The following is a 27,886-nucleotide window of genomic DNA, read 5'->3' as shown; positions in this document are numbered from 1 at the left end:
CCGCAAAATGTTGTGTTTTTGTCAGTGCTTTATGAAGAATTCAGATGTTTTTCTGAAATACCACAGTGATTACGTACTCAATTACAGTGGTGGAAAGTACATTTTAGTAATTTTTTTAGGTACTTGTAAAGTAATTTATGTGAGTACTTCCACTACATCTCAGAGGTTAATATTTAACTTTTTACTCCACTCCATCTATGTCACAGCTATAGTTACAAGTAAAACATACAGTATGATTAGTTTCTCAAATATGCAGTAATGGGAATTAAGTACATTTACATAATTACAGTATTTAAATAATATATTTGTACTGAATTTTAATTTTATGCTTATTAAACATGCAGAATTGATGTAGATTAAACCACCTAGACACAACTGTAAAAGTAAAAGCTGCTTACACATTAATGTATTACATACAACTTACACAGGCCTTTTCTGCATCATCATAAACTTACGCTTGAGTAAGATTTTGAATGCAGAACTTCGTGCACTAACATTGTTGTATTGCTTTTACTTTAGTAAAAGGATGTGAATGTTTCTTCAGTCACTGCCACAAATGTCAAATAACTGCAGTGGAGTAAAAAGTACAACCACATTCTTCTTTGAAATATAGTGAAGTAGATGTGTAAAGTAAGAAAAGTATAAGTACTTAAGTAAATACAGCTTATTTAGTTACTGGACATATCTTGAACCAGTGGAGATAAGACACCAACTTTAGCTGGTTAGACCAGAAATGGGCGGGAACCTGGAAGTAGCCTTTAACTCTCAGTACAGTGTTTACAGGAAACATCACGTACTGTAGCCTATAAGGGACAGGAAGCCGTTAAAATACGCGATACAGCGCGATAAAGGACCAACTAACTTGTCTGTTCGTATCTGACTGTTAATACCTAAATACTTTGTCGTTTCAATCACAGTAAGGTTATAGCTTACAGCTTCTGACCGTCACTGAATCTAAACCAATGTAGTTTTCAACGTGCAACAGTGTAGAGAGACATCTTTAACGGCTGGACGGAAGTAAACAACAGCAGACCCTCTCCCTCCATGATGAAAACGTGTAGCTACACGCCCGCTTATCCTATAAACCTGCCTAAATCGAAAAACATTCATGACAGATGTTGCCTTCGGCGTATAACTACAGGATGTCGTTACCCGTCCATTCCGAGAAATACTCGGGTCTTTACGTGAATCCGACGAGACACGAAGTATAAACTCGTCCCACTCACTGTACCGTAGCTTTACCGAAGCTCCACCATTGGTCCCAACCGTCCATCCGCCGGGGAAAGGAGGCGGAGGCGACCGGTTGAATGACAGCCGTAACCGTGTTGACACTTAGGAGTCGAGACAGCCTCCGGGTCCCACACGGGCCTACCTATTTCACATTTACACTGCGTGAAGATATCGGATGAAAGAGGAGGGGCGCTGGAACAGTTCTTTTGCCACGGGGGGATGTTGCGGACCGTGTGCGGGCTGCGTGACGGGACGATACGGTGTCGTGGCTGAACGGACGTTTTCACAGGTTGATGATTCGCGTTTGGCACCGAGCAGGAAAGCCAGCAAAAGTAAATACATGGTGTGGGTCTCTATAGGCTGCTCCTACAAACACGGACTCACATTAAAAGGAGAAATAGGCGGTGCCTGCTAATTCCTGGAAATAGACAGACCTCCGACCAGAATGACACATTTAACGTCTGCAGGTTGGAGTTCATTCGCTGAAATTGACGCTCAGACCTGGGCTACAGGCTGCGTGTAGGAGGCTCATCTGTCAGTAAAAGACCGACTGTCTCGTACATTTTGACAGATAGCCAATCCAATCTGTTATTCAAAACGGTGCTCTTATGTCAGTGACCTATATCTCATGCATGTGCGCCAAGAGCCCACAGTAACCTCTCAACCAGATCAGAAAGCATGGGGATCAACGGGTTAGACAATCAGCCGTCCAGCGGAGTGTGCCGGACGGAGCAGCCGGCTGCGGATCCCCAGATGGAGCAGAGAGATGCTCCCCGAGAAGCGGACAGGAGCAAGGATGATCATGCGGCCGGCAGAGAGTGCAAAATCGTGCAGGAGGACAGCACCGCGCAGCTGATCAAGGCCGGGTGCAAGCCGCCCCTCTCCCCGGCTTCCGATTCCGACGCGGGGGTCCAGGTGGAGAGGCACGGCCACGGAGCCGGATTCGTCCCGCCCGAGGGAGGGTTCGGCTGGCTGGTGGTTCTCGCCGCAACCTGGTGCAACGGGTCCATCTTCGGGATCCAAAACTCTTTCGGCATCCTGCATATGATGCTGGTGAAGGAGCACGCAGATCCCGAAGACAAGACGTCTCAGTTCAAAGTGGGTGAGTAGCGTAAAGTCCGCCGAGGTGAGCTGGACAGTGAGATCAAACAGCACATCAACTGGTGGACAGAAGTACATTTTGTACTGGGTACACGCTCGATTACAATCACTGATATGAAAAATTAAAAGGAGGGAAACTTGTATCTCCACTGCCTGATGACAGGAGGGAACGCCAGCGTGACAAAAACAAATATCTTTCTATAAGTAACAGCAGCGTGATAACAGGCTCCTATAGTGTATATATGCCACACGCTATATCAGTCTAAAGGGGATGTAGGTCAGCTCAGAGTTCAAGTGAGTTTACGTTGCACTTAAAGCGGCACACTAACCATCGTGTCAAGTGACACACGTGCCTCTCCGGTACATACACAGTCTGCATTATTTTTGTTTATTGAGTGTTAATGCACCCTGAAAATGACCCTCCGTCACCCCTTGTTTGAGTTCCATGTTTTAGAGAGCACCATCACTTATGTTAAATGATTAACAGGCAGTTCAATGACCAACAGTGGACTCGCCATCTATTCATTAACACCGCTGTTATTCTAACTCTATTAACCAGTCTCTGCAAATCCATTTCGGTTTGTCACAAATGGGCCTTTGATAATGTCCTCTACCCTAAGGGCTGAAACTTATAGAAATGTACCAATGTACCAATGGACATTCTGTAAACCTGTGACCATGCTGTAGTTAAAGACCGTGACTAAAGTTGCTTTTCCAAAGTGGGACATGCAAAACAATACTCAGAAGTTTTTCTCCTGTAAATATTCCACAGAATGTGAAATATTTAACATTTCATCTTTTATTTCCCTTCATTTTTGGGGTTTTCTTTCATTAGACTGTATCAAAGACAGAGAGAGAGGGGGATGACATGTGACAATGTCCCTATGCTGTATTCAAATCTGGGACATTTCTGCTACGAACTGTATAAGAAGACTAAAAGACCTCGTGATAATTTAATTCCAGGAACTGATATTGATTGTGACGTAATAAAGATGCTGTTGACTTGGCCGTGACTCCGGTGTACATGACAAAAATAAGGCCAATGACCCCTCTGTCTCCCTGCATGCTTTAGTTCAAATCATTTTGTTGAGGGTTATAACGCAAACCTTCACTGATATATGTTCAGATAATATCTCTTTATTTACTGGATGCTTCAGTCTTGACTGTGATACAGAGTAATAAGGGAGGCAGGAGAGGAGGCAGACAAAGAAATCCATCTTAATATAGAAATCACTGATGTTACTTTAAAGGAATGAGAGAGTTCAGTCTTGTTTTATGCTCATAAATCAACCTCTAGATGAAGTTTGAAAACCATGGAACAAAGACTCTGAGTCCTCTGATGATCCATCAATAGTTAATAAGGAACTGACATTTTCTTGCTTTGTCTCTGGAGCACTTCTGAGGTCTGGATCTCTGGAGGTTTGTGTCCTGCATATAAGAGTACTTGCCTCTTGTATTGGGCCTCAAGTACTGACTAAATGAGTACTTATGTGGGAAACTGGACCCTCTCCTAGAGCAGTCCTGACCGAATGGGAGCTGGTGTAAAAAGCAGTCCGCCGACCTATCCCAATTTTAGTGAAAAGAAACCTTTTTGAGGAGGGGAGCAGCATGTAACAGGAGTGGGTATTTTCCTGAACTTCCTGTCAAATTCCACAATCACCAGCAAAGGTTAAGGTCAGGATGTGGGAAGGGATTATGGTTCTTAGACTGTTCCCTGGAACAAATTCAACCCTTTATAATTATCATTGACATGAAGACAGTCACAGGAGGATTGAGGATAAACCAAAGGCTCAGACATGATCAAGCTCATTTGAGTTGATTATGTAAGCATCTTTAATGGTATTTTGCACCTTGTCATCTCGAAACTGCTGTTTCTGTGAGCAGCCTCACATTACATTCTGGTTTTGTATGGTAGAGAGCCAGGGACATGAAAACAGATACAGTATGACTGGTTGCTGCTTTTCAACAGTCATGTGAAACTTGAGATATTCCATATATGTTGCACGCAACAGAGGGCTGTTGCTATCAAGGTGTTTATGTTTACCCCACCCCTCTCCTCCTTTTTTTTGTCTTGGTAAGGATTTCATCTCCAGCCGTTCCTTGGCTTTAATTCTTGGTTGTTCTCATATGTGAAAGGATTAAACGAGTAGGCTGAGTCCTGACCTTTTCCCCTCAGCAGCAGAAGAAAACAGATGAGAACAGCTTAACTACAGTAGTCACAGTTGTAAAGGCTCCTTTTGAACTAGAGAGTGCAGACAGCAAATGTTAAAATCACATGTATAGAACATCTTAAAACTACAGAGAAAAATGCCAAAACCCCCCCAAAAACTACAGGACGGTAAGGCAACAAGAAAAGATTGGGATGTGATTAAATCTTGATTAGAGATTACCATTAGGTCTTTATACCAGACTCGGTTATGCTGGCTATTTATTAAGCCTTCAGGGGTAAACAAGAGATTTTCAGAATAGCTCAGGAGTAACAAGGTGGGGGATCAGAACTGCCTTTTTATTTATTATATGTTATTTATATATATGTAATAAAGGAGAGGTGAGTGGATTATGACTTGCAGATGGTGTTGTTTTGTTTGATTACAGCATGGCACGATCAGAGGTTTCATCCCTGTTGTGGTCACGCGCACAAAAACTGCTGGTATGTCAAGGTGTGCGCCGAGTGCGAGTACACAACTACACTAATGTACACACATTCCTTCAAAATTAAAAACAAGAACTGTGGTGCTTTCACAGTCAGCAGGGAGTGAGACCCCGCATGAGAGAGGTGATGTGTGATAGAACATGGGTGCGGCAGATATGGGAGAGAAGTTGAGACTGCAGCGCTGTTTCTGCTGCAGCAGAGTTTGCAAAAATTGGGTCTGTGTGTGTGTGAAGGGGCAGAAGAAAGGGACTGAGTGAGCAAGTGATTAATTTTTCATTGATCCCTGAAACAATTTCCATCTACTGTATGTGCCGCTAGTGTGAGACAGATGAGGAGGGCTGTGATGAGACAAAGAAACAGAGGCTCATCAAAACATATTGTGACAAAATGTAGAGCTGAGGAGGTTACTGAGAAATATCAACTTTATTTTTTTAAATTATTTTCTTTTTCTAAGAGAATTTTGGTGCCTTGTGCAAAGACATCAAGGCAAGAGTGATGAAACTCAGGCTCCATTAGTAGCACTGCTCCATCAGTAAAGGAGTTTCTAAAGCCAATAAATCTTACTGACAGCAGCATCTGGGCGTTGAGAGAGTTTTAAATTAAATGTTGAAAATAAACTGATAATGTACAACCGACATGCACATACCACAAATAGGCTCATGGGTCTAGGCTTGCATATAGGAAACCAGCCTTTTAGCATCACGAGTTGGAAAACAGTAAGGTATCTGAGGGCTCTGTTCCATACTTCCACATCAACACACTCTAAATCATATACAGTGCTTCAGAATAGCTCAAACTGGCTGCAGTAACAGTGGTAACATACAAATAAATCTAAGCAGAGACTGGTACGTGCTCCTGGAATTTTCCAAAATTGCTTAAGTGTTGTCCTCTTTGTGTAACCTTATCTCTGTGTTGTTTGGCTTGGCAGACATTAGTATTGGGGTAAAATCAATATCACTTTTTCTAAATGTTTCTGGACTCTAAAACATAACTGAAACACAGGCTAATAAAATTTGTGTTGAATTAGCAGCTCTTTAAAAGTCCCATTCCACCCATTCAATGGTGGAGGAAACTGCAGCATCCCTGTAGGCTTCAAATTAACAATCAGATAGGAAATATGATATGAGATTTCTCTTTCATCGTATCAGATGTGATCAACGCTCAGTGGCTGCTAACATTTCAAAGCCAACAGTGAACAGAATGTTCTCGCCAAGATTCAAACAGGTGACTGTGCTGCTTCTCCAGTCATTAACACACTACTGTGCTCTCTGTAGTGTTGCATTGTAGCTCTGCTGCCCCAGATTTCTTCAGCATCACCAAGGTAGCTGGAAATCCCAGGTTGGCAGATCAGGGAGTACTGTGGCATTTTTGGCATTCCAGAGGGCAGGGGAATGGGATCAGGTCAGATCAGAGTCTCTAAAGTGCTCCACACACAAGCAGGTATATACAGAAGATCAAACACAAGGATGAACTGTTTTTGTTTAATGCAGGCTCATCATTATGGTATTTATTCCTAGGCAGTTTTCCAGCAGGTGCAAATGGAAATAATGATGGAAGAAGAAAGCAGACTCTCCCTTGCTGACACAAGGGAGTGGAGAAAGTGTATCAGTGTATCAGCAAGCTAGTATAGGCAGAAAAACCAAACTGCTGCTGCTACACTGTTCTCTTTGCTCAACATATCCAATATAAATCCTTACATACACTACATCTTGAATAATTAATAGTGTCAACACAAGTGGATTGCACAGCAGTGGATACTGTTAGCTTGGAGCATGACGTGACTAGTAAACATCTGAAGGAATTGATGATTGTTAGCGAGTGGTACCAAGTAAACAACCCATGGATCTTTCAGAGGTTCCTGCTGTCAGAGACATTCGTGGGTTGAGGCTGAGTTGTTTGAAAACGCTCCAAACACATCTGTGACAGCTGATCCCTCAAATGACTTTGTCTAACACCTGCAATCCTCTGCAAACTTTGCAGTCTGACCTGATTTACTGGATGGTAACTAGCCAGCTTGGTAACTGAAGCTAAAACAAGGATTTATTAGCACAATACCCTTTTCATTACACAACAGTAGCTTATGTTGCACCACTTTGTTGAAAACATGAGGAACTCTGACACAATAGTGTAGTATTAACTCATATTATATATCTGTATTGTATTAGCATTTGCCATCGTTTGCTTGCATTGCTACTTGTGCTGGTCATCTGCTACCCACGTTGTTCATTAGCTTGTTTTGCTTTCCTTTGTTTGTCTAAACCAAATCTCTCAAAATTAAGATTCTGCTCTTATTGTGTACTCATGAAGGGTATAACCAGTAATATACATATAGGAGGGTTAAGTTTGTCTTGATGGTGGCGACCTGGTGAGGAATTAGCTAGGATAAGCTAAAAAGCTAAGTGAGGATTCAACTGGAACATTTGCAGGTTTCTGCTCTGGTGAACAGTTTGCACACTTGCCTCTCTTAGTAATGATAAAAATTAAGTTATCACTTAGTTTGCTACCTGACCTTGTTGTTTATAATGCCCCAATGTACATTTTAAAGCTACCCACTGCTACAGTCTTTGGCTAGTGTACACTGTTAAAAAGGCACAATGAATTTCTGTGTCTAATTTTGATAGATTTCTACAGTGTAGCTTTGTAACTGTGTTTTTCAGTTGAAATGATATAATGACGTATGTCATACAACAGCACATTGTCCACCCAAAGCACCTGCTGAGGGCATTTTATGTAGCCTTGAGGGAATGGGCTTCCGTACCAAGTCCATAGTCGTGTACCTTTGCGTTTCCGTTAATCTTGCAAAAATATGTACGGCTATTGTTACTTTAACGGCGAGTGCCCAAGACAGTTGCAAACACAATATGTTGCATTGTTTAGCAGATAGAATATTTCCTCCCTGTGTCAATGGAAAATTATTTTTCGCACAAACACTGCCTTCAGAAAGCATTTGGACAGTCATTTGATTGTTTTGGCACATTGGATCTGCTGCCACCCAATACACTAGAGGTGAATAATATTTTCTTGGTTTTGGCTCAAAGCATTGAAAACATCAGTAGCAACATGTCTTTCCAGGAACAATGTCTTTGTTACTCAGGATAATCCACAGAGCACACTGTGAACAGTTTTCTTTGAAAGTACTTCCTGCTTTACTTGCTGTCTGAGGGACTAAATAGCTATAAATCATACACCGATCAGCTGATCAGAATATTAACACCCTCAAATTAAAGCTGCAATTTGTCCTCATTGTTTCATTTTAAATTCAGTGCCCTGGAATAAAGAGCCAACACAATATGGTGTCACTGTCTAAAGCTGTAGTTACTGTGCACTGTACACAGCTTATATCTTTGGCTCCATTGTTGAGGTAACTGTTCCATTACAACCACATCAGTCTTAAATGGAGTGAGAAGACCTGAATGACATGAATGACTCAGTGTTAGTACACTCACAACAATAGAAAAGCTGGTTTGTTTGGCTTGCAAGATATCTATCAAGCAGTGCTGCGACCTGAACTCCTGTCCTATGACATGTTATGTAATGTAGCTGCTGGCCGTGTGGGTTGTGTAGTATTTCGCCATTGTTAGTAGATCTGGATATATATAACAAACTGTTGTATATTGTAAGTTTATTTCACCCACTATAGGATTTTCTATTACATAATATATGACATGATATGTGTGTTTTTGTTTTTGGAGTCCAGAACAAATTTACACAGTAACTCTATATACTAAGTATATCTTATCTATCTTATCTATATTGAACTCATCTGAGTCACCTATGAGCACATAGTTTCAGCTATGTACTCATACGTGACTTATTTGACATGTAATTAAAATCACAAGTTCAAACGTGTATAGAAATTCAGTATGGTATGAATTATTTCTCACATGGTTTGGTTTTATTCTGCAATAAAACAACATATATAGTACACAAAACAAAGAACACATAGTTGTCCTGTGTACTGCATGTTAACAAGCCTGGGTAAATCTTTTGTTGCATTAAATGGCACTGCCTCTTTAAAAATCCAGCAGTGTTTCTCTTGCCGCAAGAAGTTTGTTCCGCCAATGTACAGATGGGTCCTATAGCGTCTCTCTGTCTCTGTCTTGCTGTCAGACTGCATCGTTCATGTAAAGAGAGGGATTGTTGTAAAGCTCCCTCACTACCCCCAACACACACATACACACACACACACAGTTTCATTTTGCTTCACTCTCCCTCACTGTGTTCTTTCTGCTGGGTAAATGGTTGAAGGATGTGTCCCCAGTCCTCAGTAACATGCTGCCTGCCCTTGTTTTCCTTTCCGTTCAGCATGTTGTTCCACACTATACTGTCTCTCTGTGGTTTCATCTCCCTGTAACAAAATATTCAGTCAGGGAGAGACCACAAAGGTGAACTAACAGTTTTGGTTTAAAGTCGTAATTGTAATCCTCATGATTTTTGTTATTTTACCTCTGACCATGTTGGTGCAAAGTGTTACTGCTGTGAGTTACACATTTATTCCACCACTGTGACATAATTCCTTGGATTTTCTATCACTAAAATCAAAGTTCCTGCCTTTTTTAGTCTATTCAGCCATAGCGGCTGCCACTGCTCATTCTACCAACCCAGTCGTTCAGTTATGGAAATAGATAATACTCCTCATTCTGCACAGAATAGGGCAGTGCAGCAACATATAAAATGCAGACACGTCTAGAGCCAAATATGAACAGTGTTGGAAGAGCATATGGGAAAAGCATATGGCACAAGCTTATGGAAATATTAGTTATCCAGGACTTGTAGGAGACTAGACTGACCAACCTGATTGAATGTAAAAGATTTTACAGCTCATGGCAGCCAAGTGTGAACCGTTAAGAGAGGCTGTGAGATACAGGCAGAGGCAGCATGCATACAAAAAAAGAAACACCACACTGCCTGACTGAGAATGACTTGAGTGAATATCCTGTGGTCCTTCAAAACAAACCAACTGGACAAGTGGTAATGGACGAGGAACATAAAGTAGTGCTAGAGATAGGAAAGTGGTCTTAAGTGACAGCACCATCAATAAGAAGGAATATGAGAAGCTGGAGAAATACCAGTGAAGGCAAAAGCGATCCCAGTAGTAGAGGCACGCAAGACACTGGCCATTAATATCTGAGATTCAAAGCACCAGAGGACTGGGAAGAAAAAAAACCAAACTAGAATCGACCTGATTCTGTCAGGGGTTTTGAGCGAAGCATTTTTTGGGTGATTAACTTTAAGAGCTATGCACATATGTGATTAAATTTTAGGGCTGTATGTTTTATTTCTGACTGTATGCCATACAGTATGTCTGTGCACACACTGTCAAGGCTGCAGGCTATTCTGGTGGACCACGTCCTCGGAAGGATCCCACCACTGAACTGGGACGCCACTATAATCATGAGGATCATTTAATGGCTATCATGGCCTTCACCTTAGTGCTGCCACCAACATAACCTTCCTCTATATATGTATGCATATGCTCTGTCATCTACACAGTACATGAGCCCTAACTGTAGAGATTACTGGACAATGTTGGCACTCTTTTGAGTGATTTCTAGTTTGCTGTATGCAAAGCCCATACAGAGCAGTCTAATGTTTTGCATTGTGGCGATGTTTCAGCTTATTTCCATACTGGAAAGCCATATGTTCAGCCCCCAGGGCAAATATGGAGTAAGAACTTAACAGAATAAATATGTAACACAGCATAACATGATTTTTGCCTAACATTGTTGTTTGATGATTAGTTGTGGAATGTTATGAGTTCAGTATATTCAAAGCTGCTGTAATTCAAATGTAGACAACATTCACAACTATGGATCAACTGACTATATGTAATGTGAAAAGGGTCAGTTGTTGTGAACAACCAAGAGAAACTTGAAACCCAACTTTGCAGTTACTCTAAACACGATTGTTTTGGTTTATGGTCTGCAACTTTGCTGTCTTGATCCATTCTCAGTGTGCTGACTAGTGTCATTTTCAGCCACAGCAGGCAACTGTTTTCAGTGAAAAAGCTCTAAAAACTACCTGCCCAGAATCACATAGCAGGCGGACAAAGCTAGCAACTAGCTAGTGTGCAAAGCAAAGCACTTTAGATGCTAAGAGTCAGATATTCCCCTTACGATGTGTTCGATAATAAAACAGATTGAGACCTCAGAAAGGTGTTGGGTAGAGGCTTACAGGCAATGTTAGACAATCTGAAGTTTAAAGCACACTGAGTAGGAGAGTGGTTCTTAGCTTTGTAGATCAGTGGTACAATACTGTGCAGTCGTAATTCTAAGGTGCTTATGCGGAAGCCAAACCTCAACTCTGGTTTATTAAGTAAAGTGGGTTAATCTGATCTCATGCAGCACTGCCCCTGATTTCTCCCTCAGTAATATATGTTTTTATGTATAGTGTTTAGGTTGAGATGTGTTGGGAGGCCAAGTACAACAACCATATAGCATTATCCCATTTTGCTGTTGGACCTGTTGAAATTAACTTGAAGATATAAGTATCTGGTACATGCCCTGAGGTATGCTTTTGCAGAGACCTATAGAGTGTTTTCTGTCGATGAAAGTCATGTTGAACATTTTGTAGAGGAAGTTACTGTATGGTTGGAGTTCATGAAGTGCATGTTAAATAGCAGAAGCTGCTCTCTCCTGTTTCATTTGAATAAATAAACTATAGGAAGGCCGAGGTGCAGTCCCACCCTCATATATAGTACAGCATGTTCGGTTAACAACAAGAGTGTTTGTATATGCTGTAGGACTTGTGTTTCATGTGTACGCTATGTGTGTATGTGTATGTACATGTGTTTAAGTCAGTAAATCAGTCCATTCACTTGTTTATCAGTCTCTCTGGTCTCACTCCCACTGTGGTGGTGGATCAGCGTGACCCACAGCCAGAAACCATGGTAGACATTAAAGCTACCTTTGCTCCCCAGGAGACTGGACCCAGACATTTGTTTGTTTGTACTTCAGGGTACGCAGTGTCTCTGTTGGATCACTCTGTCTCGTTATGTTTTAACACTGGATGGATATTACACCACAGGGCCAGGACTATCCGCTTTGATCTACTTTTTGATCCCTGTAATCACCATGAGAAATCTTATAGAGTGTGTCTGATGTACATGATGCAAGTGAAGACACAATAAAGAGCAGAATTACATAAATTTATATCAATAGCGAGTCACATCAGATGGTGGAGTTTCCCAGAAACTTGAGAGGAGAGACTTGTGTAATGCATACAGAGGTTTTTTTTTAAACTTCTGCATATTTGACATTTACATGACATCAAGGTATTCATGTTGTCTGAGTTATAAAATGCCTACAAGGCAATGTAAGTACAAGATTCAACACAAAGCAAACATTTACTTTTGACCTCCAATGAGATCACAGGTGCAGGAACATTGTCAGTAAAACAAACCCAAACATAAAGACTTGTGCAGAGTCTTTTTTGTTGAAATTATATATACAAAATGTTCATTTAATTCTTTGTTATTTCATCTTTCTCCCTGTAACAATGTTTGTTAGTTTGTCGTACTTTCAGTTCCAACTGGGGACTGTATACACACTTCAATTGTTTGACCATATAATAGTGAACAGTAATAGTAATAGTAAAGGGAAGTCCTCCAGCTCCATATGTTGTGTGGTGAGGGGATTTCAAGAACTGTAGAATCTGGTGAAAGATTGCACATGACAAAATGATTCAGTGTATTATTTCCATGCAGGAAAGCTACTTCATTTTTCCTCATTGTCCTTATGTCAGTTGTATTACACATTGTTGTATCCTGTATATGTTTGATGTCTTGATTTTGATGACATTTGACTTTTGCTTGACATACAGCACAATACAGGTCTAAGATTATCTTAACCCACAACATACATCTTTTCCATGTGTTACTGATGCTGATTTCTTTCCCCTCTCCTCTTCCTTTACAGCCTGGGTCGGGGCTCTGGCCATGGGCATGATCTTCTTTTGTTCACCTGTGGTCAGCATGTTCACCGACCGCTTCGGCTGCAGGAAGACAGCCGTCAGCGGGGCGGCACTGGCATTCATAGGGTTGCTCAGTACATCTTTTGCAAAGTAAGCTAGTGCTAATTTCTTAAAGACATCACTTTTCTCTCCCCAGGTTGTGCCTCTGGTGTGTTATCATTACAATTTAGTCACAGAGCTACTGTTACCTTATTTTTTCTGAAAAGTAAATACCTGGCATTGTTGGAAAAACATGGAAGATTGTTTAGTAACACTTGCATGCCAATGGGATTGAAGTCTCTTAATTATCTGGATGAGAAGATAATTAAGATTGTCAACCTGTTTCTCAAGTTCCAACTGTATTTCCCTTCAGCATATTGGATTAGGAAACAGTCAAACTTTGGGAAACAGGTTAAAAACAGGTTATTTGTTTATTTTCATACAGAAAGTAAGAGGAGTCTGAGGATTGTGAGACTGCAGTAAATTTGCTTGAATGACCCTCTGGGTTTTTCAGACATCATCAGTTTCTTTCCCAGAAAAACTATTGCTTACGTCTGTGATAAATCTAATAAGAGCAGCCTGAATTAATTATGCTCTGTGTTTAGTGTCATGTCTTTGACTAAATGATCATAATAATTTTTTTATTACTTGTTTGCATAAGGAGCTATTATTGATGTTATTATAATGGTCACATAATAATTGAATTATGATTTTCTGTTCCCATTTAGCATCTTCTCACTTTCTGTCTCTCTCTTTTTCATAAGTTTACTCCTTTTGTTTTTTCTCTTTTATTGCAGCTCCCTGAGCCTTCGCTATTTCACGTATGGCATACTGTTCGGCTGCGGCTCCTCCTTTGCCTTCCAGCCCTCATTAGTCATCCTTGGCCACTACTTCCGCCAGCGCCTGGGCCTGGCCAATGGCATAGTGACGGCTGGTGCCAGCCTCTTCTCCATGGGCCTACCAGTTTTCCTCAACAAGGTGGTGGAACCTCTAGGCCTCAGCAGGACCTTCCAGATCCTCAGCCTCTTCATGCTGGTCCAGGCCCTGCTGGCGCTAACGTTCAAACCTTTACTGCCTGCTGGAGGAGGCATGGGACCGCCGGAGATGGGGCCTGGCCCCACTGAGCCCCAAACCCAGTTGGGTGCTACCGCTCAGGGTGGGAGCAGGTGGAGCAGGGTTGTTGCTGGGCTCAGGAAATACTTCAACCTGCGTGTGTTTCACATCGTGACGTACCGGGTGTGGGCGTTTGGAGTAGCTACAGCTGTGTTGGGCTACTTTGTGCCATATGTCCATCTGGTAAGAACAGCTCATGGGCATGCTTGTTGTCGAATTACATGTTGTGTATTCTTTACTTAAATTAGGTCAACTAAGCTCAAGACCGTACAAATATCTTGAAAAAGTTACAGTTCAAGTCTCCTGTCTTAGTTTCACCATTGTAAAATCAGCAAGCCATGTTACATTTTGTTTATATTTGTTTTTTGTGTTTTAGATGTTAATGGAAGGTTGTGTGTAGTTACTAAGCTCTGTGTCCTTTAAAGTCTTCCATCCATCTCAGCTGTGCTAAAACATTCCCTAATATGGAATACATACCATAACGTTCTTGGGAATTTTTGGTATGTATCTGTGACCTTTTTAATGATATTACAAGGTTATATAAACAGCATTATGGTGTTGATTAGGTGGAGTTGTATGATCATGTCTGCCTTGGGGAATGTAGAGAGGAGGAGAGGGAGGGAGGTTGATGGGCAGTCTAACACCATTCATTTTCTGTGGGCGTTGAGTGGAGGGCAGTGGAATGCATGTCAGTGGGGTAAATGAGCAGTGAAAGCTGGAGATCTGATTTGTTTCTATCAGTGTGATAATATCAGCTGCCAGGTTTCTTAGGTCAAAGCTAAGTGTCCCTTTCTTAAAGTCCAACTGATATTAACTTTTATGTTTTTTTGCTGATATAGCACTCATATTTGCTCTGTAAATCACTTGTCTGATGTTCTATTTTTTTTAGAAATCTGAAACCAAAAAGGGAGAAAATTATATTTCTTATTTTATTGTTTGATGATGGCACTCTATATCTTTGCATTAATACTATTAGCTCCCTGTTATGTTTATTAAATTGTTCTATTAGACAGTGGCTTTCTACACAGCAGAGAAGAGCCACAGACTTTGAACACCAACCCAGATTAGCTTTCACTTATCCTGCAAGTTAGCTTGTTGAACAAGCCACCAAACAAATATTCACTGGGAAAACGTTTGCAGGCTAGATAGCTAATTATCAGCTCAACTTATGTGCAAATATCACTTCAGTCTGTTAAGATGCAGGCATGGTCCTCACTCTTCAATACTGACAATACACTGTCTATGGCTTGTAAACCACAGCACAAGTTTGTTCACTTTCTCTCTGCTGGAGCTCAGCCTGCGAGCTCCTGTCAATCAAACACAGGCACACCCCTGCAGGGGCAGAGAGGAAAAGGAGTATATCTGATATCCCCCCAAAGATCTTATTTTTCTTTCTTTAATGATTAAAAAGCTAGTGATTAATAATAATTATGATAAATTTAAAATAACTGACATTATTTTTGACTGCAAAAAGGTATGACTAAATGTCTCTTTAATATCATCATGATCAGAAAACAAGTCACATCCCTTTTAAGTCGAAGTGCAGTCACTTTGCATTCTGTAATGGTTAGGGTACAAAAGTCAGCTAGAGTGTATTTTCAAAATCTGTACATGAACTATGACCAACTTTGGTGTGAGATAGTGAGATAGTGAGGGATGAGGATGAAGTGTAAAGCTGCAGCGTTGACCTGTGAAGTTGATCTCCCTCTATCCAGATGTCGGATGTTCCAGCTCCGGCCTCCCTCTGTCAGGCCTGTTGTTTCAGGCCCGGGCCCAGATGTAAACACAGCCCCGGCCTTTGTATTGGCTCAACCACCTCAGGAAACCTCTCCTGTATGGCCTCTCTGTATCCCTAAACATGCCTATCCTATGGCCATTGATGAATGTAGAGGCCTTCAAAGCAGAGCAAATATTTCACAAGAACCAGCATGCTCAGGAAAGACTTCAGAGGGCGGTTTCATGTTTTGGATCTGAATTGGGGGGTCAGGACTGAGGGGAGTGGGAGGGTCTGACCTATATGCGTTGGGTCTTCCTGTCCTGCTGTTCCAACAGTCTGTGGATGAAGACATTTTGTTATTGGTTTTTAGGTTCTGGGTGTTTAAATCAGCCACTCCACCAAATGCACACCCATTTGCTGAGTTCATTTACTTCTTAGGCACAAAGCACAAAACAAACAAACAACAAAAAAAAAACATCTGAAAAAGTTCACCAGCAGGTTGTGTGGTAGCTTGTTGATTATTGGCAGCTTGTGGAGTGTTTCTAATACAGCACGGTCACATTATCCACTGCTACAAAAAGCCAAATCTCACACAGCATGGTATCTGTTTCTCTCTTAATGTCTCAGATGAACTTTGTGAAGGAGCAGTTCAAGGGGACCCAGAAGGAGTGGGTGCTCCTGGTGTGCATAGGAGCTTCATCTGGGGTGGGACGCCTTGCTTTCGGCAAGATTGGCGACCTCATACCTGGTCTTAAAAAGATCTACATGCAGGTGAGGAAATTAAACATCTGCACATTAACTTTAACCTAAAATAGAAGACTTCGAGTTAACTATTAACGTTTGTGTTTTAAGGCTCTTTTTTCAGACACATGGCACCACACTGAACCAAATATCTGTTACCTCTGCCAAGTAGGTTACATTTTCACCCATGTCTGTTTATTTGTCAGCAGGATTTCGCAAAAAGTACTGAATTTGCATTGGATTTGCACCAAAGTAGGTGGAGGGATGGGGCATGGGTCAAGGACAAACCAAGAAAATGTTGTTGTAGATCAGCTAAAGAGGCAGATCTAGTAATTTTATAATCACTTTCTTTATCAATGTGATTGAGACATTTTCCGACAGAAAATAATGTATGGTTCCATGATGCTTTTCTCTATTATAAGAGCTGGACAGACATGTAGGATTGTTAGGCCTTGGCTGGGGTATGCACTCTACTGAGTGCCAATCTAGTTATCATTCTATTATATTATTCAATTAAAAATGTTTATTTAGTGTTACTAGGCAGGACAGTAGCTATTTTTATTTGCAATCAGAGTGATTCAGTAATGTTACTGGCTTATTAGACTGGAGATAAACATGACGCAGATGCTACCATAGCGTTCTTGGGTATTAATGGTAAAGTTAAAATGATGATATCAAAAAGATGTGAATCCTGTCATGTCAGTTGACCTGGGAAATGGAGAGAGGTGGAGAGGGAGACTGATGTCAGAGCTGCACTGTTGCACTGTGGGCCGTCTGTTGCCATTCATTTTCTGCAGGCCTTGGGTAGAGGGCAGCAGAATGCGTGTCAGTGGAGTAAATGAGCAGTGAACGCCCAGGATCTGATTTGTTTAATGTTTTTTTTCTGTCACAGTATTCATATCTGCTCTGTAAATCACTTGTCTCATCTCTTTTTTTGTAAAAAAAAAAAAAAAAAAAAAAAAAAAAATCTGAAACCAAAAGGAAGAAAATGATATTTTATATGTTATTATAATTACAACATATTGTAATTTGCATACACTCACAGAGCCAGAATAGAGAACAGAACCAGAATGCTGGAAGAATCACCTGCCTAGATAATAGGGAGGATTCAGTCCTGAGTAAATGGAACAGAGAAAAGCAGTTCGGAGCAGTTGGAGAGGAGAATACAAATATTTGTCATTTCTTCCTACGGATTAAAAATGTACACATAATCCATTGGCTGCGTTGGCCATAAGCAGCACACTCACTGTGCATGCTGTTAATCAAGCATGTGGTTCAACAGAGGATACAGTGTCGGAGACTGATTAATAATAATGTAAAACCTTGAAACTGCATGACATGCATGTTTAAGATGTGCAAGTCTGTGTGATATTAATACACTACTGGCCATTTAGATTGGGCAGAGATCATGTTTTCTGTTGAAAAGGAGAATGTGTTAACAGTGTGCTGCTCAATAGTTTCTCTCCTGCTGTCATAAATAAAGAAACACACTGGCTGTGTAGGGGTCTTTTACAAATGGAGAGGCTTGTTCTTTACTCTCTTTCATCTGGGGCTGAACACTCACCGTATTTTATTGTACAATATGGTAATTGTGAAGGGTTTTAAGGTAACACTTGAGCTCATTGTTAAGGCACAGAACCCTCATTCACAGTTCACAGTATTAATTGTGAGCTCTGAGCTCAGCATAATATGACTGTTTAGATTTGTACAGGCAGGCAGTGTCAACAGGCAAAAGCTCAGAACACAGATATGAAATACCTTTCTCAGCCTATAGAACAGATGATGTGACTGAGATGTATAGAAATTCCTCAGCCGTATATATTCCTTAATACCCACATAACTCTTACTATAATGATCTGTACTGTACTGTAATCTAAAGAAGTTATTTTCATGGCAGAGAAAATATTTTCTGCACCTTTCAGCATGTTAGCTTGTGTCAGATTCTGCCCTTTACATTTTTACCACATTTTTTCCCTCTTAAATATGTCGGTGTTTATCAAGCTGGAGGGTGTACTCTTTTGCTGTACAAGCAAGGACAACAAAGACAGAGAATGAGGCAACTAATACTCTGCCCTCATCGGTGCCTCTGGTAGTATTAAAGAAATGAGGGAGTAAGCAAACACTAGTTTAGTTTTCAGTACAGTACATAATGAATACAGACTATAAACACATTGAAAGCTTGTGTTCTCTCCGTCTGTTTCAGGTCGTGTCCTTCATGGCTCTGGGCCTGATGTCCATAATGATTCCCCAGTGCTCGGTGTTCGAGGGGCTGGTGGTTGTGTGTGTGTTCCTGGGGCTGTGCGACGGCTGCTTCCTCACCATGATGGCTCCCATAGCTTTCGAGCTGGTCGGGCCCATGCAGGCCTCGCAGGCCATAGGCTACCTTCTAGGCCTCATGGCTCTTCCCATGACAGCGGGTCCACCCATCGCCGGTGAGAAGCAGGGTCTTTTTTAACAAAAAAATCTTGTTTGTTACAACGTAGCTCTGATTTATACAGCATATTAATCCAGAGGGAAGGCACAGCGATCTGGCTCCTTTCACTGACTTCAGGATGTTGGCAGCAACAGCGCGCAACACGTTGATTGATATTAGCAGAGAAAACCAGTTGAACAAGGGCAGAAAAAATGTTGGGAGAAAAAAAGTGGAGTGGGACAAATGCACAGTAGGATAGATTGTACAGCAAATTGTGTTTGGAGAGGTTTGGGCTCGTAGCCAACTGCAGCCTGTCTCCAGGGATTTGTCCTGAGGGAAAAAAAAGTACATACAGGGTCAGATCTCAGAATTCAACTTCCTTTGTCTCCTCTGCCTCCCCTCCTCTCATTCCAGCTCTCTCTTAACAGGAGTATATAGAGCACTCAGGGAAGACCATTCATTTGATGGCTTGTTGTTGCCAACCACTTTTATATCTGACACATACCTGGACTGCTTTTGCTGCAAAAGACTCTGCCTTCCATTTGTGGCTTTGGCTCAGTAAAGAGGAGCTCTCAGGATGGTGGAGGTTGATGTCAGTGGTTTGGATGTAATTGTCTGGATGAATGTTCATGCTCTCTAGCTGTTACATTCATCAACAGACTCTCATTTAGCAAAGAAAGCAGCTATTTTGAACTGTTGATCCAACACTGGTCTCACATGGGACTAGTTTATTAATTTTAACAAAATTGTTGATGTTTGAATGGAGAATGTGTATTTCACTTTGGCAGCAGAAACATTTAGACCTTGGGGAGGATAGCTTAGAGAAAAAAAAAACTGCTGTTACCATGTTCCCTCTCCTGTTGTTCCCTGTAGTTCTTGTCAGTGACTTGTTGGCATCTAGTAGCGGTGTAAATCTCAAGTGTCATCGCGATACGATATTATATTGATTCAATGGACAACGATTTGATGTTGGTGATGGTGATATCACAAACTCTGCTACGGTACAATTTCAAATCAATTTGAGTCAATTGATATGAGACAATATAATCTGCTGATTTAACACAATCACTTCCATTCAACAGGATATTATGTAAACCTGAGTATTTTATCTCGAAGTGGCATAGCTTAAATGCAGCATGCAACTTGTCAGTAGACCCGTCCTTTCTCCAAAATCCAAAATGTTTCCAGACCGATTGCTTAGTGAGGGACGCTACAATACGTACAATGTCTGATCAATGTTTTCATTTTGGATCGATGCTATTGGATCGTTGATCATTGAATCAGCCAAATGATTACCCTATTTGTGTGTGCACACACAAAGGCCTGCATCCAGACATAAAGTACAGTGTAGTTATTTCTGGCATATGGTCTCAGTTTTCCTTCTGACTAAATAGATGGAGACTTTATCTCCTGTAGCTAAATACACTGTGTAATTGTATTTTAAAAAGTATTTTATTACTGTTAAAAAAACAAATATACTCTAAATCCAAAACAGAGGCAGCTAGGTTCCTCAGTGTCTGAATGAGATTACTCCTATATCGACATATGTTGTTCTGTACAGTCTGTACAGTTCATGAGCAAGAATGTATACCCAACAGGCAACAATGAACACACACACCCCTCCCTCTGCTCTCATGTCACAAGCTCAGTGTGTTAGACTTGTTGACCTTGTTTTATCATTGTGCTGTACATATAGCTTGTTCACTTTGGCTTACATGCAGGTAAATATAGAGTGCAGATATACATTTACATAGAATAAACAGGGCGAGGCTTTAGTGCTGTATTGTATCACCACAGTGCAATCTCTTTGTTGACTCCCACTGTTCAGGGCAGGGTGCCAGGTGTTGGTGGGAACAAATATGGATCTAAATGATTTCAGATACTTAAAGATGATTTGTTGTTTTGAAAATGTATTAGTATCAAATTGAAATGTATGACAGAATTATTGCGACCATATCTTGTGTTGCCACTTAGTAGGTTAGAATAGAACTTAGCTTACTTTCTCGAATTGACCTTTTTAAACAGGCTATAGTGTATTTATTAACCAAAATAATTCAAGACCAAATCTAAGGAAATTTCACTCTATACTATGAATCTTGCTGCCCAGATGCTATATTGTACATGCTTGTACATACAGTATGCATGGTTCAAACCAAATGGGGACCCACTTAAAATATTGCAGCATCATGCTACAAGTGGTCAAAAACTCTTTGTAATACTTTTAACTTACAGACAGTAGAATTTTATTTGCTTTTTTCCACAAGTTAGATGAGAAATACAATAAGACGCCTGTCTGTCACTGGTCACATCAAGAAGTAGATATTGTGTTTCAGTGGGACAGAATAACATATGTATCCCCATGCCGCCACTGCCCAGGTCTCCTACATGATTACTTTGGGAACTACACGGTGGCCTTCTCCCTGGCTGGGGTGCCTCCTATGGTGGGGGGCGTGGTGCTGTTCTTTGTGCCCCTGATACACTCCAGGCTCCAGCGAGGTCAGGCAGCAGGGTCACCAGAGGAGACGTCCACGACCGCCCACATGCTGCCCACTGCGCCGCCACTGGAGGAGCCCAAGAGCTGCTCCAATGGAGACATCCTTCCTGGCTATACTGACGTAGAGACACACATCTGAGTCGCAGCATACAAAAGGTTTCATACATTTACATATAATCCAGCACATGTCATATATCTGCACCTGTGAACACATGTTTTTCCTAACTTTTACCTTCCTTTTGCTTTTTTTCCCCAGGGATTCAGCCCACCAGCACCTTTTCTCATCCTTATATTGCCCTCCACCCAAACAGAGCTCCCAACCATGGACTTCCTGTTGGCTTTAACCCTCATTGGCTGTTTGTTAGTTTTATATAGAGAGAAGTTGAAAAGAGCAACTCTGGCTACAAGCCACAGAGAGGACTAAAAGCAGGCACACACAGCAGGTAGGATGATGGAGAGAATGTTTAAGGAGGAAAAGCACAACACAGTCTCAACTAGGATTGCTTTATCAGTGGGGACTCTGTAGTAACACATACCTCCAAGAGGAACGAAATTAAGAGATTTTAACTGAAAGTGGTAGTTACTGATTTCACAGCACTTATGGCTATAAATATATATTTATATTTATAGTCATGAATATAAAGCATAGTCATATCTATGACAAAAACTGACTATGCTTTGTTTTTATATTCCATATAGATAAAGAGGCATATAAGATAAGAACTAGTGAAGGGATAAATTCACAATTTCTTTACGTAGTACCTCATGCATTTAATTTTTTCCAACGCAATGCATTTTCCTTAGTTTGTGTAGCCGAAACACAAGCTCATCTTGAGTGATTTGCAGGTTTGCTTGACTGTTTTCTGCTGTGACAGCTGCAAGAGAAACATACCGTACCTGTCGTAAATGTCACAGCAGGTAGCAGACAGCTCTTCTAAGAGATAAGCCACCAGATACAATCACCTCAACTCAACCGCACACTGCACCACTCTGCTCTCACAGCCAGGGTCTAAAACTTATGAGCAGAATCACTTTAACTACTCCACCAGCTCGCCTGCATGGGAGACAGATGTGCGATCATGGCAGCTGTTGAGTCCACTGATTCATATGCCATGAGCCCTAGAGTGTTTTTTTTCCACAGTTTTAATATAGGTCAGTGACTTTGTGCCGCATGGCAGGTTAACTTATGCAGTCAGAGTTAAAAGAGGTGATCTGTGCATCTCCTGCCTGAATCACTGAAACTAAACACTACAGTTGATACAAGGTCTTCTCATGAGTCAGCCTTAACTTTCAGCTTTTGTTCTTTTTTTTTTCCAAGAATTGAACTCTACAGTTTTTATTGGCCTTTGAAGGTTTTAGCAGGGTGCTAGACAAATCCGCATAAACTGTGTTTGTTATGACTTTGAGAAATAATTCACAAATAGTTTTGTAGTGTGCACACTGTATACTCGTTTAAGTGGAAGGAGTTGAAATCATGCAGTCCTAATGGGAGATTGATGGCTGTTGGTAGCATAGAGTTATGTCATTTTAACAAAAGGCTTTTTTTTTTTTTTTTTTTTAAGTTTTCTGCGTGAATGTGTGTGTGTGTCTGTGTGTGCATCTGCATTTTGATAGTAGAGGAAGTTATGTAATATGAAACTACTATATTACAATCTGTTGCTAAAAGGGGACTACTGAGATTAAAACTGCCAAATGGCCCAAGCACTCGTCAGGCCATCTCACAGGTAATCCAATCAATTTGCTGCTTTAGTGTGGTCATAAGGGTCTCACTCACTGTGTTAGCAGTAATGAAACAAAGTGTCACAGCCTCACTGAGATATTCCCTCAAGATGGGACAGTTTGCAGTTACTGTTGCTGTTTTATAAACATTTGGACCACTTACCTCTGCACTCTTAGATTACAAGTTCTCCTGAACAATGAACTTTATAGCAACACTGAAATGTTTGGGGCACCACTCTCTCTACTACAGTGTACCATCAAAAGGATTTTGAAGTTGTTACTTTTAAGGTGCTATATGTTAAGTTTTGCTATTGCTACGTGGCCCACGTTACCATTAACAGCTGTTTACTTACCAAGAGCTACAGCTATCATTACGTTCACAAGACAAAAGGTTATTATACACCCTTATTATACACCCCAGAGCTACTTCTTCATCCTATCATGTTAGAATGAGGGCAAACTGGATGCTACTGTGACTCACTATGGCAATATGGGACTACAAGATAGGACAGGACAGAGCTAGCTGGTTAGCATGCTAATTTAAGTGGGAGAAAAGATTGATAGATTACTCATGGTGATAAAAGGAATGTAGTTTAATCCTGAACTGGCAACATTTCTAGACAGGTAAGTAGACAGCTGTTAATGCTAACGTTGGCATTGTAGTGATAGCAAAGACTTACATACAGCACCTTTAAAGTGACATAGTTGCGTAGTGTTGCTTTAATAAACAGATGAGTTGAGTTTGAGTTACACTGTGGTTATATGCATAACTGAATAGCAGAGAGGGGAACTGGGAAAAGGAAATGCACTGATGATAAGGTCGTATTCCTTTCTGTCAATTCCTCTTGTTGCTTTCACTGCCATTATTCAGTTGGCTTCTGCGTTAGAACACTTTAGAGCCTAAAAGCTACACAAACCTCACTGCTGAGTGTAGTTTTTTGGCTGTGCTATAGGACAAACAGTTCTGGATAGGAAACATACACCTATACCTCAGTACTCAATCAATTCTCAGCAATTCACGTAGCCATCCTTCATTATCACATCTCTGTTCCGTGTAGTGTTGCAGTTTGAATCTCAAAACCACAAAGCTGCCAAATGCCTGTTTTCAATCAACCTCACTTCCTCCATAAACCTCATTAATGTCCGTTTAAGTACCACAAAACTGTGGAAATGTCACACTTCCATTCCCCATCTGATCTAACAGTTGGTGCGTAATCAGTTTTTAGAATTATCCTTCCTTTTTTTTGCCTTCACATCCATTTGCTCTGTTGTTTTTGATCGTCATCATTCCTGCCCTCTGTTACTGTTGCTTCACAGCCTGTTTCCCTTGTCTGTGACTGAAATGTAAATGTCTAATGTTCTTAACGAAGTATTGAGGAGACACGTAACCATAAGTGGTGGAGACACATACGATGGTCAAAGAGCTTAAAGCGCATTTGAAAGCAAAAACATAGGCCTCTAATTTGTCTGAGGCAGTGTTAAATTCCCTTGGCAGCAGAGCTGTTGACGCTATTTACAGCTTCTTTTAAGAGACAAAAAAAAGTTAGGGGTGATTAAAATAATGGGCTGCATGAGCTGTCCATGTGCCAGCTATATAAGCTAATCATCACATTTTAACTTGATAATATTATCAGATTTGCCAATTCAAAACATAACAGATCACATTAACCCAAACAGGGAGCTCTTCCACAGTAACATGATTAAAAACACTGAGCCCAATAAAATCTCCAAAATAAGGAGGCATCTCTTTGTCACTTTCAAATAACTCATTTATAGTGTCTTTTTTTTTTTTTTTTTTAAACTGAATCAGTATCTTCCTGCCTAGTGAAGAATGGAGAGCTGTGAAATTTGTTACAGGTTTTATTTTTGTGTTATGAAGGTTGGTGCTTTCAAAAACTGCAGAACTGCATGACACATCAGAAACCCATCTCGCAGCACATTTTTAGTTATTTGGACCGCATCCACCCTCAATGTAAAGATGATATTTTTACAGAAATAAGAAAAATAGGAATTATTTGATACATAGGTTCATATTCTGTTGGTTTGCACAGCACTAACTTAGATATCTGTTACTACCCCAGTCAAAGTGTAGTGTGTGTTTGACAAGTTGCACTAGCTTACTGCTGCCAAACTAGAGGCCTATGTCACTAAAGTCTCAGAATTTAGCGAATGACTGAGTGAATGAGAAGTCTACAGAGGATTTTCCCCCTCTGGCAGCCATATTTGAGGATGTCAGCCTTTTGGTTAACAACAGCTGCAAAAGGCTGATTGTGTTTCTATGTTTCTATGCATGAAACGTATCCGTCTCAACAGAATTTTACTAGAATTGTTTAATATTTGTGCTTTTTTTGTTTGTTTGCTTTGACTGTGAACTGATTTTTTGATTCTGTTTTTTTGTGTTGAATATGTTGTCACCTTTGTTAGCTAGCACCTTAGTGTCACGGTCGTTTTTCTGAAACACTTTTTTTGTTTTAAAGAAGAGACAAGGACTAAAAAGAAAGAAAGACATTTAAGCAGTAACCTCAATTTAGGAAACAAAACAAATCTGCCTTACAGTTGAACGTACACCAGATTTGAGACACAACTTCAAAGCCTATACAGTGAATTTTTCTGATCTTAATGTGACTTTTTACTCATTATATTTCTTTTTTGTTGTTGTTGCTTTCAGTGTAGTGAGTATCAGTCCTGGGCCTCCTTACATAATTTCACCTGAGTCAGCCTCACCCAGATTCTGGTCAGAACCAGCTGAGTGCTCCTTTTTATTAGCCTACTGTAGATTCAAATAGAGGTAAACTGACATGTATCAACATATGTACTTTATATGCTTTGTAATGGTTTTTGATTAACCATAAACTGTTTTATTGTTTTTAATAATTGATTTTTATTTGTTGATGTTTTAATGATACAAATTCAATGACTACTGGAAAAAAGAAGTACTGTTGAGTTACTTCAGATTTAATATAATGTTTAAAAATGTGAAGGAGCTGAATGCATGAAGAATCATACAATGCATCTGATTGGTTGCATGCTGTCTGCTGAACCAGGCTTGCCAAAGTCTTCTTGTCTATGCAGCATTTGCTGGGCTCACGGTCCACTGCCTGTGACCACTTCACTTTTCTGAAGTCTGAACATGTATAAACTCTAAAATGATGAATGTTCACTTGGACTTCCCAAGTTTGCATTTGTGCCCTGTAGCGCTCAGAGCTGTAGCCTGCAGTAGTTTCAGGTACAGCTAAACCTAAAGTAGAGCCCCTTTTTATGTTACCTAAACTATATACTACTAACACTACTACTTACTGTTTTTAAGACTTTGTTTTTATAATTAGAAAAGTTTGAGTTGTTTTTTAGTTGTTTTCCCTGACAGTCAAAATGGAGAAATCCTCACATTTCCCTTCTGTGTTTGTTGTTGTTCATCTGCCGGCGCTAGCCTGTGGCATACAGTATGCAGGTCAGAGCTACAGAGAGGCACATTCGACACAGTAGGCTGCACATGAATAAGGACAGGCTTATGTTAAACCCTGTCTCACACAAGATGAAGCTAGCAGGCATGATTTAGTTTCTAAGTTGTTACATTCTTCCAGAACAAGTGGTCAAATGAACCAGAATAACTGCATGTATTAACAGCCTCTGATACAACAATCACATATTTCCATTTTTAGTCAGTTTGTTAATATTTTATTCCACTAGAGCTTCATTTAATTTAGCATTCATTTAAATTTCCTGCTGATATCTTTTGTCAAGTTGCCAGAAAACACAACCTGGCTTTGCCTCATTACACTTTTCCTCTGGCAGAAAAAACAAACAAACAAACAAACAAAAAAAAAACACTTAAAGTCTTAAAGTCACTATTACAATATTGCGTCTAGTTATTCTGCTCTCCAATGTGCCGTTTCTCTGCTCCTCTGACTTCAGTCTCTGCTTACTGTTTAACTGCTGTGCTTTTTCCTCTGCTTGAAACCACACAATGTGAAACAGCATAGATGAAGGTCCATATATATATATATATATATATATGTGTGTGTGTGTGTGTGGTGTGTGTGTGTGTGTGTGTGTGTGTACGTATGATTTGCAAGACAGTCAGCAACTCAAATACTGCCGTAGACCACTTATAGCCAGAATCTGTTGCCAGTACCAGTCATTATTTTTAAAATTTTTGTGAAATAATGTTTTTTTTTTCATTGCTTTTGGTCACACCTGAATCATGTAGAGACATTTTAATGCACCACATGTTCCAGAAACCTTGTATTATTCATGCATATTTTGCATTATCTTGACTGTTGGCATCATGTTTTCACAGCTGTAACTATTCCAACTTTTGCAGGTTATATATTCTCTTTTATATTTGTGTATGGTCCCAGGGCACCGCTTGGCCCAGGCCTTCCCACAGCCTTACATGTTGAAATATGAGTAATATTTCAGTGCAGGGCTCTGCTAAACTTTCCTTCTCTAACCTCCAGTAAGGTTGCTGCAGTTAAACCTCTATTGCCTCTCTTCACTTCATAAAGCTACCAGCTTCTGTCCTCCCTCCACAAAGCTATCTGTTTTTAAAAAAATATATAAATATGTATTTCTGTTTTAGTCATTTTATGAAACGTTCTAACAAGGCCAGTGACGTCACAAGATCTGAAATTAAGTCATGCTGCTAGAGAAATTAATGTAATTTCTTTGTGTTTTTGTCAAAGTAATTTTGAATCTGTATCAAAAGAGGCACATTTTTTCTATTAAACCAACAATAAAGATGTAATATGAAAACAA

General features: G+C 40.4%; 1 protein-coding gene across 1 annotated transcript; it reads left to right on the top strand.

The window, feature by feature from the left end:
- Positions 1-679: 679 nt before the first annotated feature.
- Positions 680-27,886, top strand: slc16a2 (solute carrier family 16 member 2). The gene is made up of 7 exons (XM_018699362.2): positions 680-2,332; positions 12,901-13,045; positions 13,732-14,230; positions 16,392-16,535; positions 18,709-18,937; positions 21,295-21,568; positions 21,669-27,886. Exons 1-6 carry the CDS (start codon positions 1,909-1,911, stop codon positions 21,549-21,551), a joined length of 1,698 nt encoding a protein of 565 aa, XP_018554878.1. The 5' UTR covers positions 680-1,908; the 3' UTR covers positions 21,552-21,568; positions 21,669-27,886.

Source organism: Lates calcarifer, linkage group LG8, assembly GCF_001640805.2.
Source record: "Lates calcarifer isolate ASB-BC8 linkage group LG8, TLL_Latcal_v3, whole genome shotgun sequence".
NCBI lineage: Eukaryota > Metazoa > Chordata > Actinopteri > Centropomidae > Lates > Lates calcarifer.
The sequence above is the reverse complement of the archived record's forward strand: the minus strand, read 5'-3'. Positions and strand labels throughout refer to the sequence as shown.

Coding starts and splice junctions, on each gene's coding strand:
- slc16a2 (XM_018699362.2), top strand. CDS start 1,909: ATGGGGATCAACGGGTTAGACAATCAGCCGTCCAGCGGAGTGTGCCGG. Junction 2,333..12,900: donor GACGTCTCAGTTCAAAGTGG/GTGAGTAGCGTA, acceptor CTTCCTTTACAG/CCTGGGTCGGGGCTCTGGCC. Junction 13,046..13,731: donor CTCAGTACATCTTTTGCAAA/GTAAGCTAGTGC, acceptor CTTTTATTGCAG/CTCCCTGAGCCTTCGCTATT.